This window comes from Dasypus novemcinctus, chromosome 25 (assembly GCF_030445035.2).
Source record: "Dasypus novemcinctus isolate mDasNov1 chromosome 25, mDasNov1.1.hap2, whole genome shotgun sequence".
Taxonomy (NCBI): Eukaryota; Metazoa; Chordata; class Mammalia; order Cingulata; family Dasypodidae; genus Dasypus; species Dasypus novemcinctus.
The window spans coordinates 33,882,518-33,897,451 of NC_080697.1; the positions used below are offsets into that span (position 1 = coordinate 33,882,518).

General features: G+C 34.7%; 1 protein-coding gene across 1 annotated transcript in view; it reads right to left on the reverse strand.

Moving 5' to 3' along the window:
* Window positions 1-14,934, reverse strand: part of GRHL1 (grainyhead like transcription factor 1) — a 56,083-nt gene that overhangs the window by 6,709 nt on the left and 34,440 nt on the right. Inside the window, exons 9-12 of the mRNA XM_004457211.4 lie at window positions 12,753-12,911; window positions 4,924-4,975; window positions 3,539-3,678; window positions 2,467-2,504 (exon numbers count right to left, since the gene is read on the reverse strand). Coding sequence (XP_004457268.1) covers window positions 2,467-2,504; window positions 3,539-3,678; window positions 4,924-4,975; window positions 12,753-12,911 — 389 coding nt within the window. The remainder of the gene's footprint in view (window positions 1-2,466; window positions 2,505-3,538; window positions 3,679-4,923; window positions 4,976-12,752; window positions 12,912-14,934) is intronic.

Below are 14,934 nucleotides of genomic sequence, written 5' to 3' on the forward strand. Positions count from 1 at the left end.
ATTCACCTGCAAACACCTTCCATTGCTCTTTGCCTATATCAAGTTGTCTCCACAAGAAAGGAGAGTTTCTTTTCATGAAAAATTTTATGGAATAAGAAGAAGGACCTAAGATAATCTTGTATAGGTGATAACAAAGGAGAGGGAATTTTAAAAAGTGTAAGTAGGAAAGTGTAAGGCCAGGCTAGTGAAACATGTTGATGATACAGTTCAGACTCTCATTATTTTCTGGTTCTGTAGAGTCTATATATTGCTCAGTTCTTTCTACAAGTTTTGAATTCCATTTGGTCTTCATTTATTTGAATACTAGTCTCATCTCTACCACCTTGCCTATGTGGCATTCAGCAATCCTTTGCCTGGTATTGTAATAGTAATCCCCTTTTGAATACCAAATTTAAACATTTAAGGCAAAATATAGGAAAATATGGCTTCCATTCTTAGGAAGGAAAAAGATACCAATCTGGATATTTGGGTTGCTTCAAATTTTAAAGGAGTATTGAATTTAAAATAATAAAATTATTTTACCATTTATTGAACACCTACTCTGGGCATTTTATAGTCATTACTGCATTCAATTTAATCTTCATAACCACCCTATGAGATAGAGATTTTAGCCTCATTTGAGAGTTAAGAAAACCAAGGCTCAAGACAATATGCCCAAGGTTACAAAATTAGAAAGTGGTGAAGTTTATGTGTTTTTAAAGCCTAGGTTCTTCCCATTATGGTACACTTTTCTGAAAGTAAGATAGTGTCAAGTGGAAAACAGATTAAAAAACCAAGTCATAATCTTCCCCACTTTCTGAAAATTTAGTCCCCAAACCAGCAAGTGGGACAAAGCAAGACTAAGTCTGAATAAGATGAGGAGAAGAGCACTATAATGGCCCCAGGGTGCAGGGGGTACCAGACCCTCAACGGGGTAAGGAAAGCATCCGAATAGGAAGGCTTCCCAGTGTGGGAAGTCAGAGCCCAAGTGCAGTGAAGAGGCTGCCCACATAAAGAGGAAGCAGCAACGCCTCAATAGCAATGAGCACACCTAAGGTTCCAATCATGTACTCTAAAAGCCATTCTTCATTAAAAGGAACCTGAGTTCCTTGAAGAGGCTTGACAATAAAGTACAAGTGCCTAGAGCATACTGTGCCTGAAAAACAAGGGAGTGCTCAAAGAATAAGGCAGACATGTCGAAAGGACCCAGTGGCCAGAGTGAATGGCTCCCACTGACCAGTTCTGGGGCAATTTGAGCGATGTAAATCATAATAATGGATTACAACTTACTGAACAAAATAGGAAACTATGAGTCCATATTGACATAAATAAATGAACAGATAAAAAGTTTGATGAGGAATTAGATATTGGCAAAATTTTAAAGTACCTTCCCATAAAACACTTCTTACAAAAGGAAGAAGTGTAACTTCATAGTAGAGAAGCCTGACAAGACACCACCTTAATCAAGTGATTGACGTGAACATCAGGAATGCAACACAGTCAAGTTGTGTGCCACCTGATGTATTGAGAAGAACACAGCATTACTTCTATGACATTCCTGTCAAAGATATGTAGCTTGAATCTAATCATGAGAAAATGACAGACCAAACTGAGGGACAATCTACAAAATAATAAATTTGTAATCTTTAAAAGTCAAGGAGAGACTGATTCAACCTATTCCAGACTGAAAGAGATTAAAGAGACAAGAATATATAATGTGTTATTCTGTCCTTTTTTTGTTCTACAGGACTTTGGAACAATTGGCAAAACTAAGTGGAGATTGAGGATTATACGGTGTGGAAGTTTGGAGCTATGTACCACAGAAAATCATGTTCTTATGTTTAATCCATTCCTGTGGGTGTGAACTGACAGTAAGTAGGACCTTTTGATGAGGCTACTTCAGTTAACAAATGGCCCAGTTCAATCAGGATGTGTCTTAATTCTGTCACTGGAGTCCTTCATAAGCAGAATGAAATTCAGACAGGTGTAGAAAGAGAGTCATGGGAAGTGGGAAGATGAAGGTCAACGAAACACAGAAGAGGAGAGAGAGGCCAGGAGAGGCTGCCACGTACACTGCGATGTGACAAAGGATGACCATCACTGGAAGCCAGTCCAGAATGCCAGTCTTCAGAAAGAAAGCATCACCTTGGTGGTACCTTGATTTGGACTTCCTCTAGCCTAAAAACTGTGAGCCAATACCCATTCCTTGGTATTTGCTTTAGCAATGAGGAAATGAAAACATATGGTATCAATATTAATATGGTGATTTTCACTGTTATTTAGGAAAATATCCTTGTTTGTAGGAAACCCACTAAAGTATTTGGGACTGATGGGTCAAGTTGGCAAATTACTCTCAAATGGTTCAGAAAAAATGAGTTCTTTGTGCCACACTTGTAATTTTTCTCTAAGTTTGAGATTGTTACAAAATAAAAGAATTTTTTTCAAAATAAAATAATTTATAAAAATAAAACAAAATATAAATCTTACCCTTCACCCTCCAATTCTTCTGAGGCAATGGGAAGCACCTAAAACCAAAAAATAGATTGCTTTTCAAAAAATATGATCATAATGTTTCAAACCATAAATGAATGGGAATAATTTTAAATTTGACCAATCTAATACAAAACCCGTTAGCCTTATTTTTCAGTACCAGGTACTTACAGATATCTTGAACTACTCTAATCCAGAGGTTGTGCAACTATGGCACATGGGCTAAATCAGGCCCCAATGGCTGCTTATATAAATAAAGGTATTGCTTATATCTACTTTCACATGAAAAAGACAGAGCTTAGTAGTCATCGCAGAGATCATATTGTCCTAACAAGTTTAAAATATTTACTATTTGGTCCTTTACAGAAAAAGTTCACCGACCTCTGCTCACTCCAAAGTTTCTCTTTAGAAATTGAACACAATGGCAATGGGTTCCCTAAGAACTCTGAAAAAATCATTAGTCCTTACAAACTTACCTAAAAAATACAAGTTAAATGGTCTTTTTGATATTTATTTGAGCTCAGCATAAAAAAGCATGCTCTTTCCTGAAGTTGCCATCTCTAGTAAGCTTTTGCTGCAAAGCAGGGTATGATTATGTTTTATATTTATAATTAGTTGCCAATGATGATTCAGTAATGGAAACCATGAAAAGAACCTTCAGATGTTCTTTATGTAATTAAGGCTTCCTACCAGAGGTATTCTACTGTCTCTTTTCTTCTATCAAGACCCTATTTTAAGTCATCTGGGAATACCCTTATTCCCATTTTAGTTAAGTTCACAAAATCGCCAACCCAAACTCCCAATTTAGTTACTATTCTAAAATCTTTTAAATAAGTTAGGAAACAGAATTAAGATGATAGTTTGGTATTATACTTCCAAATCAACAAAACTGACATATATTTTATCACAAAAGTATCATGTCACCCCAACTAAAAGTTCCAGAGTTGACATTTACCACTAATCAAACTTCACTAAATTTTGGCTTCTATTTACATGAATAATGTCAAAGAATTTATTTTTGTCTTGTTATTACTTCCTTGTTCCCACCCCTGGGGTACTGGTTACCTACATGAGCGCCCCGCTGGAGGTTGGCAAAATGCACATCAGGAATAAAGAGTACAGGCTGAGTATCAAGATCAATAAAGGGTTTGAAAACTGTGACATCCATTCGTTTGTGAGAGGGAAGCAGTGGCACTTTAACATCAGAAACTGAAAAAAAAAAATGAGGATACCAAAGTCAATAGATGATATACACAGGCTGGTTGCAAGCCACAGAACATTTTCCTCAATGTTTAAGAAATTTAAAGTTCATGTTAAGGTAGAACTTTATAAGATACAGATTGTGTTTCCTGAATTAAGAGAAAAATCAGTTTTATGAAGGAATATTATTACGTGTATTTATACTCAAATCAACTGACTATCTTAACAAAATGAAAAAGGAAAACACCCAGACATATACACATAAGATTTGGAACAAGAGTAAAGCATATTTAGTTTTTGCCTGAAAGATCAGAAGTTATAATTTCATGAATATAATTTGGAAGTAATTTCACCTTAGTTGTCCTCATTAAATTATTTACATCTAATTGCAATGTATCCTTCAACTTTAGAACATACTGAGAAGCTCAATACAGAGGTTACAGAGAGGTTAAGAGCAAGCATGACTATCTAATTTTTAATTTAATAAATTATAGACTTCATCTTGCCTTATAATCTGGCCTTCAATTACTTGGTGATGAAGTTTCCTTGTTAGCTGCTTTCTGAAGTGACACCAGAATATTGTACTTTGATACCAGTAGGAGAATCCTGCCTTATGTGTTGCAGGGCAAATATCTACTGTTCAAACAACAGATGCTAGAATCCCACATACTACAGATGAAATGCTACATTAACAGAATTTTTTTCCTTTTAGTTAAGAAATACAGGATTTTATGAATATGAATATTGCTCATGTTAAAAAAAAAAAGGAAAAAAGTTCTCCTAGTAAACGTTTAAACAGAAGCCCTGTAGATTCATTATGAATTAAGACTTCCTGAATTCTCAAAAGGTCTTACTACTATTTTTTTTTTTAATCTAGACAATTCCCAATTTTACTATCAGCTATTCAGATATAATGTACATTATTTTTCAGAACTGCAACTATCAACCTCAGCTAAAACTGGCAGCCAAAAAGCCTGAGCTCTGGAAAAACTCAAGAATCCTTCCTACAGTTCTCCAAAAAAAAAAGAAAAAACGAAAACAAAAAACTACTTAGTCATTCATCTGTTTTTATCTCTGGTTTAAAAAAAATGCTACCCCTCCTTCACTGTTTCTCTTTAAGCAGTGGAAACATCCAATATTATATCTTCTGCTTGAAAATTCAAGCCACTATTCTGAATGGAAAAGTTATTAAGGCATTGTGGGAGCATTTCTACTTACAGGCATTCAACTGAGAGCTGGGGTCAGTACACTTGCCTTTTCTTTTGCTTTGTTTTCGTTCTTCATCCCTGATTTTCCGTTCAGCTCCCTGAAAGTCAAGAGTAGACAAAATAGGATTCTGTTATCTGATCTCCTATAAAATATCTCTTACCCTGACCAGTGGGGAAAAACAATTTCTCTCTCCTCTCTGTAGATGAACTCCATAACTTATATTCATGGAACTTATCATGACAATTTACTCTATAAAACTTATTCTTAAAATTATTTTTAACTATAAGAAATTATAAGGAAACAGTTATTTAAGAAATAAGTAAATAAATCAAACTTCTACTCAATAAAAGATGTGGCCAGGTTAAATAAAAAGCTGCAAAAATTTTATAATGTACCACCCACAATGACTTCAAAGAAATGAATGCCTTTCTCCTTTATCTAATAGTGCCCCCCTCCAAGAGAATGAAAGAAAAAATACAAGTTGGCCCTACTTTTGAATGTATTTTTCTTATATGGGTAATGTTATAATTGAAAGTTGTGATTTTGTCCATGGTCTTGGCATCAAGTAAGTGACAGATATGACCAAATATAATTCCCAAAAGCAAAGCTATTAACTATAAATCTGTATAATCATCTAAAAGAGAAAAAACATATTCCTAGTCCCGTAACAAATACATATGCTCTGTATATCAACTATACAAAGAGTGACAGTGTGATGGAACTGAATAAAAAAAAGAACTAAGTAATAAACATGACCTGAAATTCAGCAAATAAATATAATAAAATATAACTATTAATCATTTTGCTTGACTTATTGGCATTTCTTTCTAGATGACACAGATTTCCCTACAGTTATCCAGGTAAGTCTGAACTGGTGTGTTATTTTTATGCAAATGAATTTCCTAATAGTGAAGAGAGGTAATAAAAATCATTCCACTGATCTCAGCACTGTTACACAATGATGGGCACATTTTTTTTTAATACTGTTTCACTTTTTTTATCCCCGCCCCTTGCTGCTTGCTCGCTTTCTACTCTCTGTGTCCATTCGCTGCGCGTTCTTCTGTATCTGCTTGTTTCTCTTTGTTGTGTCATCTTGCTGCGCCAGCTGTCCACAGGCATGGGCCATCAACTCTCTGCGAGCACCAGCCATCAGCTCTCCGTGGGTGTAGGCCAGGGTGCCTTCACAAGGAGGCCCTGGGAAGTGAACCCAGGGCCTCCCATACGGTAGTTGGGAGCTCAAACAATTGAGCCATGTCTGCTTCCCAATGAGGAGCACATTTTAAAAAAGAGAATAAAAACCACCTCCTGCCTCTAATATACTAACATACTACTATACTAACAGGTGCTACTATACTAACGTATCACTGGCAAACATATATCCTGCTTATGAAAATGCTATGTAATACTGATAAAAACATTATGTCCCTAACATAAAAAATAGGTAAATAGCTCCAATCTTTTACCACTATTGTAACTCAGTCCCTTTTGATGAAAGTCTAATAATAATGACATTTGATGATAAACTATACCCTCCAAAAGGTATTTTCACAAAGCAGGACATTCCCTTCCTTATTTTTTTAGGTACATCCATAAACAGTGATAAGGAACTCCTGCTTCTACCCCATAACTACATTTATCCTCCACCCTGAAACAAAACAAAGCAAAAGAGACAAAATACATGAAACAAGAATTTTTAAGACTCTGGTCACCAGGCAACAAAAAACTGTGATTCCTGACAGATGGGAAACGAAAGAGGTAAGCCCTTCAATTGTCCCAAGTTACAGTCTTGAGAAAGAATCCAGGCTGTGGCACAGGGAGGAGGAATTTGGGTAGAATTTGCAGATTCCCTGAGTTGAGGAGACAGAGGTGAAAGTCTACAGAGATCTAGGTAGCAGGACAAAGTACCGAAGAGGAAAACACTACAGAGAGTACTCTAGAGATCAGTGCCTGAAACTCACACAGGGCCCAGGTATAATGTATATTCCCACCAACCAGACTGGAAAAACTTATAATTCACAGGGCATTGGGCGGAATGCTCAGGAAAATCTTACCTCAGTAGTGGAGATGCTCAAGAAGATTTATAAGAATACAAAAATATCCAGCACCCAACAAGGTAAAATTCACATTGTCTAGCATCTGCTAAGATGATCAGGATTGCAAAAAAGTAGGGAAACATGACCATAATGAGGAGGATAACAAAGCAACTGAAACAGATCCACAACTGACAAAATGTCAGACAACAACATTAAATGGTTATTACAACTGTGTTCCATAAAAAGCTAGTGAAATAACTGAACAAGTAGAGACATGAAAGATATAAAAAAGCTCCAAATTGAACTTCAAGAGATAAAATTATAATGTCTGAGATGAAATATACACAGGATGGGATTAATGGCAATTTAGACATGGTAAAAAAAAAAGACTATCCAAAATGAAATCAAAGGGAAAAAAGTAATTCCAAAAAATGAAGAGAACCAGTGGACTTGGGATGACTTCACATGGCCTTATATATGTTTAATTGCAGTCCCGAAAATGAGAAGGAAGAGAAACCATTTGAAGAAATAATGGCTGAAAAGTTTTTAAGTTTGATGCAAACTATAAATTCAAAGGTTAAAATTCAACAAACTCCAAGCACAAGAAAAAGAGGCACTTCATAATCAAACTGCTCAAAACCAGCAACAAAGAGAAAAACCTTAAAAACAGAGGGAAAAAAGACATGTTGTGTACAGAAGAACAAAGATAACAGATTTCCATGAGAAACAATGCAACCAGAAGACAGTAGAGCAATGTTTTTAAAGTAAAATAAACTGTCAGCCTAGATTTTATACCTAGCAAAAAGATCTTTCAAAATTAAAGGTGAAATAAAAACTTTTCAGACATACAAACCTAAAGAATTCATCAATAGACATGCACTACCAAAAATGTTAAAAGAAATCCTTCAGGCAGGCAAAAAGAAAATGATGCCAGATGGAAATCTTGACCTACACTAATATATAAAGAACAATAGAAATGTTAACTACCTTGGGCAAATACATACATTTTTCTTCATATTATTTAAGTCTCTGTAAAATATATTTGACTGTTTAAACAATAATAATGATGATGTATTGTAGGGGATTTTAACATACATTTAAGTAAGTATATATGACGATAATATAGCATAAAGGCCAGGAGAGAAGAAATGGAAGCACAGTATTGTAAGGTTCTTATACTATACATAAAGTGGTATAGTGTCACTCGAAGGTGGACTGTGATAAGTTAAAGATGTATACAACCACCCAAATAACAAAAAGTTACAGTTAAGTAAACAAAGAAAATAAAATTGAGTCATAAAAAATACCCAACCAAGAAGAGGCAGAAAAAAGAGAAAAAAAAGAACAATAAACAGATGGAATAAATAGAAAACAGAGAGATGATGGATTAAACCTAAACCACATTAAATATAAATGGTCTAAACACCTCAATTAAAAGGCAGAGATTATCAGATTGGATCAAAATCCAAGACCCAACCGTATTCAGCTTGCAAAAAACACACTTTAAATACAAGGACACAAATAGATTTAAAAGTAAGAGGATAGGAAAAGATATACCATGCTAACACTAGTCAAAAGAAAGATGGTGGGCTATTTTACATCAAAGTAGATTTCAGAGCAAAGAATATTACCAAGTGTAATGAATCTTTATGATAAAGGTGTCAATTAATCAAGAGGATGTAATAATTCATAAAGAATGATAAAATCTGCTCATCACAGCTCATCTAAACAGAGTAAATAAAGAATAGAATTTAGAAAGGTCTATTAAGTTGAAAGTAATTTTCAATAGAAAGTTTGTGAGTAGTAAAGAACTGCTTAATTCCACAATACGGAGGTAGTAGATAGAAGAAACCATGCAAAATTGTTACACACTCCTGGTGTCATTATAAAGGACCATTTAAATTCAAGCTTCTCTCTTTCTCTCTCCCTCCCTTCCCTCTCCCCTCCTTCTCCTACCTCCCCCCCCCCCCCCCACCCAACAACTAAGAGATTGATCTTGAGCAATCACACCAGGCCATGGCCCAAAAATGTAATCCGTAACATTTCCAGTTACAGCTATAAAGAATATTACTCTGATGAAGAAGAAAACTGTCCCTGGGAAATAAGTACGAATGAAAAGAGGAACTACCAAATTTCCATGGTTAGAGATCTAATTTCTACTTCTGTTTTCTCTAAAAAAGTCCTATAATGCTGCTGTTTCTGAAATAAGAGAAAATTCTCCAATTATTTAAGTAACTTAAAGTACCGACATAACTTTCTTCCTAGGAGAGAAAAATAATATATATACCTCTGAAGGATACCAAAAGATGTCCTATTTCTAGTTTCTTACTGAAAGTGTAGATCAGATTCATAGAAAGAGAGTTTTAAGAGCCAACAGAGAGAAATATAAATGACAGGCATCAAATAACAAGAGAGTCAAATGTCAGAAAGGACAAAACCAAAAGGCAGGCAGTATATTCCACAAAGAAGAGGCAGCACAGGACAAATCTAGAATAAAAGATGCAATCACAGTCATAAAGGGATGACAGAAAAACTATAACCAGGATGCACAAGAATCAGGAGTGGAAGTGAGGGTATATGGGGTTTCTTGTGGTTAAAGGCCTTTGAAAATTAATTACATATAGCTCATACATAATATTTTCCTCTCATGCAGGATTTTATATTAACCCATAATAGCTGAGATTAAAAAATGGGATGAAAATAGTTTATAATTTTACCTTCTATGCCTCTTAAATACCCAGCTGTTATGACACTCTTTACCATTCCTATATGCCATAACTTCAGAAAATGGGAGAGTAGACCAACAACTTTCATTTCCATTTGGATCTCTAGGATGACATATCCCAGGTAAGGAAAAATATAGGTAATGAATATTTTTAGAGGCCTTATAAAGAAAGACATAACCAATGAAGGCTCAGGGTGATTTGAGTCTCTATTGACTTAGGCTATACAATGTACCACTAGAAAAAGATTTCAATTTTTCTACCCATGGCTTTGTATGATTTTCTTTTATCACTTTACCGTACTTATTCCCAAATGTGAAAATCAGTGAATTACTGTGGCCTGCACATTTCATATGATATCCAGAACCTTGGATAATATGTTTCTCACATGATCTAAACAGGTGTACAGGCAAGCAGTAACATCAGAAGACAAAATCATGTGTTGTTCCAAACCACATCCTCTTTGGCAACTTTGAAGAAAAGGTATTTTGCTTCCCAGAATATGATAGTACTGCAGTTTTTAAGCACTTCCACAGTAAAGAGAACTGATTTCTAAATATTATACTACCATTGATTAACAATAATGTTGGACAATTCATGAGACCTTTCCTATGTTTCTTTTTTTTAAAGTCAGCTCGCTACCAATATAAAAGTCTCCCTTGAAAAGTCTTAATACTAAAAACAAATTTGCTTAAAAACATGAATCAATACTGTCCTTCCCTTTGAAATTGTTTATACAATTTTACCATCTGATTTGGACAACTCCAGTTCATGCTAATTTATGCTGACATCCTCTAATACAGTAAGATTCATAGTGTGATCTGTGGACCACTATCAGTCCACATACTGTTATGGTCTGAAGAAAGATATGTCAGAAACAGAGAATGATTAGAAAGCAGGAAAGTTTTATATCTGTTGAACCAAATAGTTAAAAATGGGAGTTGTAGTTTGATTACTTTTACTTTTCATTTGTTTCATTTTTCTTGTAGAAAATGAAATGAAGTAGTTCATGACAGATTAGAAATACAAAATACGATACTATAAATAGTTTGAGAGACACTGTTCTAACAGATGATAGTACTCTACACTGAGGGAAGTCCTTGATTCAGGAACTGCCCTTTTGGACGTGTTTTTTAATGGTGTTATTTCAAATATATGGTCTCACAGCTGGAACCTTGAGGATAGCACTAGGGCAAACCTCTATTGTTTTACTACTTGATACTATCAAAGGTCTTTTGAAAAATAAGCATTTTTACAGCATTCAAAATATAAGTTTATGAATTTTAGATAATATTAAGGAAAATTACTAAAAAGAATTTTTTAGAAACATAAGATGTAAAAAAAAAAACATTTTTTAAGTTGAACTGAGAAAACTAATTTCTCCCTAGCTTTTTAGAAAAGGAACATGGATATTCCAATAGTTTTTCTTCAGGTTTTCTTTTGGCTTGAAAGAGGAATGTGGTATAAATAAAAGAAATTTGACTTATAGTCAAAAATCTTTGCTCAACACTAGATGTGACCCATCATTTGTAAAATGCAGTATATGAGAAAGTACCAGTGTGGCGAACAGAATAATCCTATTTGCTGGAACCTGTGATTACTATGTTACATGGCAAGGGGGAATTAAAGTGACAGAATTAAGGTTGCTAACCAGCCGACTTTAAAACATGGAGAGTATTCTGGATTATACAAGTGGGCCCAATGGAATCACAAGGGTAAAGGAAAGAAACAGAAGAGACAGAGAAAAAAGTGCGAAAAGAGAAGCAGTGTCACAGGGATGTGATGTGAGAAAGACTCTATCAGCCATTGCTGGCTTTGAAGATGGAAGGGAGTCATGAGCCAAAAAATGAGGATATCCTCTAAGAGCTGGGAAAGGCAAGGTAACAGATTCTTTCTCCCCTAGAGCCTCCAGAAAGGCATGCATGCTACTGACATCTTTATTTTATTTTATTATTATTTTTTAGGAGGTACTGGGGACCAAACCCGGGACTTCATATATAGGAAGCAGGCACTCAATCACTGAGCTGTACCTGTTCCCCAATACCTTGATTTTTAGACCAGTGAGACATAAGTCAGATTTCTGACCTATAGAGCTGAGATAATAAATTTGTATTGTTTCAATCCACTAAATGTGTAATAATTTATTATACCAGAAATAGAAAACTAATACAACCTGGCACATTATCAGGCACATGGTAGGTATTCAATAGATATTAACAAAATCTGAGTGCTTGAGAAAGCTCTCTGAACTTGGAAGATCTTAGGCTCAGTCACTATGGTCAGATGCTGTGCCTTCTGTACTCAATACAAAAGTCAACGTGATAGACAGGCCAGTCCTCTGAAAGCAAATACACTACCAGTAACCTAGTGTCTTCTAAAAATCTTAATGAAAGAGAGGTTTTATTCAACAGGATGAAAAGAAGTGGCAAAAAAACAGTCCAATATTTTTGAGTGGGAAAAGTCAAAGTCTTCTTCAATCTTAGCTCAATGGATGACTTATTCACCTATGGTTGCTACAGTTTTCAATGATACCATAATCCCCTATATCAAGGGTCCTTAAAAGCACCTGGCAAAAGTGACAATCTCTCTTCCAGGAAAACAAACACACAGATAAACAAAAACAAGGTTCTGTGCTTTTTCTTCTTGCCTGTTACTATAGAAAAGAATTGGAATCTCATTCCCTCCTGCTTTAGTAAATTGGGTAACAACTTACTAAAAAAGCCTGAAGGTTGGTGACCACCATTTGTGATTCCTCTACAATGGAGTCCTAACAGACACAAAGCTGAGGAGCTCCAAAACAGTGGTTACTGACTACAAATCCCGGTCAAGAAACTGAGTGCAGCTCAGTATGCATCTTATGTACATCTATACTACTTTTACTCTATTAGACATTTTCAACAAGTATTTGTCAACCCTTTTGTTAAAATGAAAATGAAAGTTTTTCTTCTCTCTGTATAAGGTCTTTGAAAGGTCAGAACAACAACAATTGCTAATTTAAAATATCTTCTTTTACATTAACAGTAACATTCAAATTGATTTAAATATTCAAATGACTTTTCCTGTGAGAAAAAGTATATCTCAAACTCAGTTTATTCTAAATATCCCTTCCCAATCTTACCTTGTCACAGAAAACTTTTATCTGGCAGTAGGCCCGATGCACAGGCTTATTGCTACGGTTGTTATAACTATAGGTGTCAATTTGAATGTTAAGAGGCAATCCCTTCACACCCTTTTGAGAAGAAAAATCCGTGCTTAAGCAGTTCACAGAGATAAAAACCTGTAAAGGAAAGAAAAGGTTCCATAAACAACAGACACTAGCAGTCAACTTAAGCACACCCTAGAAAAATACTTATATCATGGAAATTAATCAAATATATTTTAAATGAGAGGGGGAAAAACACTTTTTTTTTTTTATGGGTAAAGGGTTTTATTTTAAAACTACCTTTGGGCATAGGAATGCACTATAAAGGGATAAAATGGACATCGGCTTTGAACCCTTGTTAATTTTCCCTTTCATAATATTTATTTAATATCAGGACAAGTGGAAAACGCTGGTTGGTTTTCCTGATGTCATTTTAAAATGTTACCAATACCATACTTTTCTTTGTAGCTGTTTTATAGCTCAGTAAAGACTCTTTGGGAACCTGCCTGTATTTATGTTTATTACTGCCTCTTAGGATAACCTGTAATATTCAATGTCCTAATATTTTGGAATTTATGAAATCAGTGTTCTTCTAATCTATAATATTTATAATTATGATTCCAATGAAGTTCTCTCTTAATCCCTGCCTTTCCAGACTAAAAAGTCTTCATTTTTTCCCCAATTTATTCCTATTGGTCTTTTGGTTACAGAATCACATTAGACCAAGTCCTCAGGGAATAATTTATAATAATTTCCATACCTCTTTTTTGGGTGGTGATCATCATCAGTTCAAGGGTCTTCCCTTGTTGTTTTTATAATTTGCATTCTTATCTTTACATACCCAGGTTAAAATTTGTTAACAGATTGAGAAAATGATCACAAAAGACTAATTAAAACCAGGAAACATTTAGTAATTCATGTCCCCATTCAAGGCAGTTCCACAAAGATATGACAGAAACTTCCTAGTAGGAGAATAAAATAGAAAGATGTTGTGCTGGTAGGTCTATTTCCATGAGAGAAAAGAAAAATTCAATTCTTTAAGCCATTAATATAGGTTCTACTATTCATTCACAAAATTCCTTTGAAGAAAACTGTCTAAAGCCAGACTTTGAGGTTGTCAACTCATGGCTTCAAAAGTGTTTGTGAATAAAACCAAATGTAAAAAAAAAAAAAAAAAGTGTTTGAGTATGTACTTGTGTGTATATGTATGTTTTTATCACTACTCAAGCTACCACATTCCCACACAAGCAAATTTTAAAGAATATATTTCCAACTACAGTAGGTTTACTCTAGCTACTTTCATTTCAGTAGGTGACATATTAACTTAGCAATGTGTTAATCAGGTGAAAATCTACCTCAATGGGTTTCTCCTCTCCCAAAAAGAAAAACAAAAAATGTCATGCCTTTTTCTCGTTTCCCTATCCTGGCTCCAAGTCAGTGTATAGATATGATTATCTTCCAAGCAAATGTTCTCAAAAATTAAAAATAAATTGTCACATTTTTAAAGTGCTACTAGAGGTTGTTACTGAGAGAAATCCAGGTAAATCTCTGTACAACAAAGGAACATGCTCCATCCCCATCCTTTTTTTTATTTTTTCAGAATTGTAACTTCTCCCACACATAGTCACAACGTTTTTAAAGTCCCTTTCAACTTTATTTAGCTTTAGAATTTATTTGATGAATGAGCACCACATAGTGGATAGTTTTGGAATTATAGTATTGAAAACTCGGGCTGGCACATTTCAAAGACCCAAAACTCTTAAGTTAGGTAGACTTGATCTTGAAGTCCATGGGTCAGCAACATCTTTACTCCTAACAACCAAGATCAGGTTTACCCCAAGTAGTACTGGGTACCACTGACAGAAATAATGATCAGAAAGGGATAAGTATAAGTTAAAAAAGAAGGGAAAAAAACTTATGAGAAGGAAAATGAAAAAGAAAGTGTGAAGAGAGGTGAATGAGAAAGAAACTTATTAACAACAACTAAGAACCCTCTCTAAAAATTATGCAAAAAAATGAAATAAGTTTTCGGGGTTTTTTAAATCCTTGCTGTAGTCTAACGCAACTTCTAAGTAAGGAAAACACAACAATAACAACAACAAAATCCTACATAGATTATGAGGGCTAGACCAAATAAACAGATTTAAAAGTTCTTCGT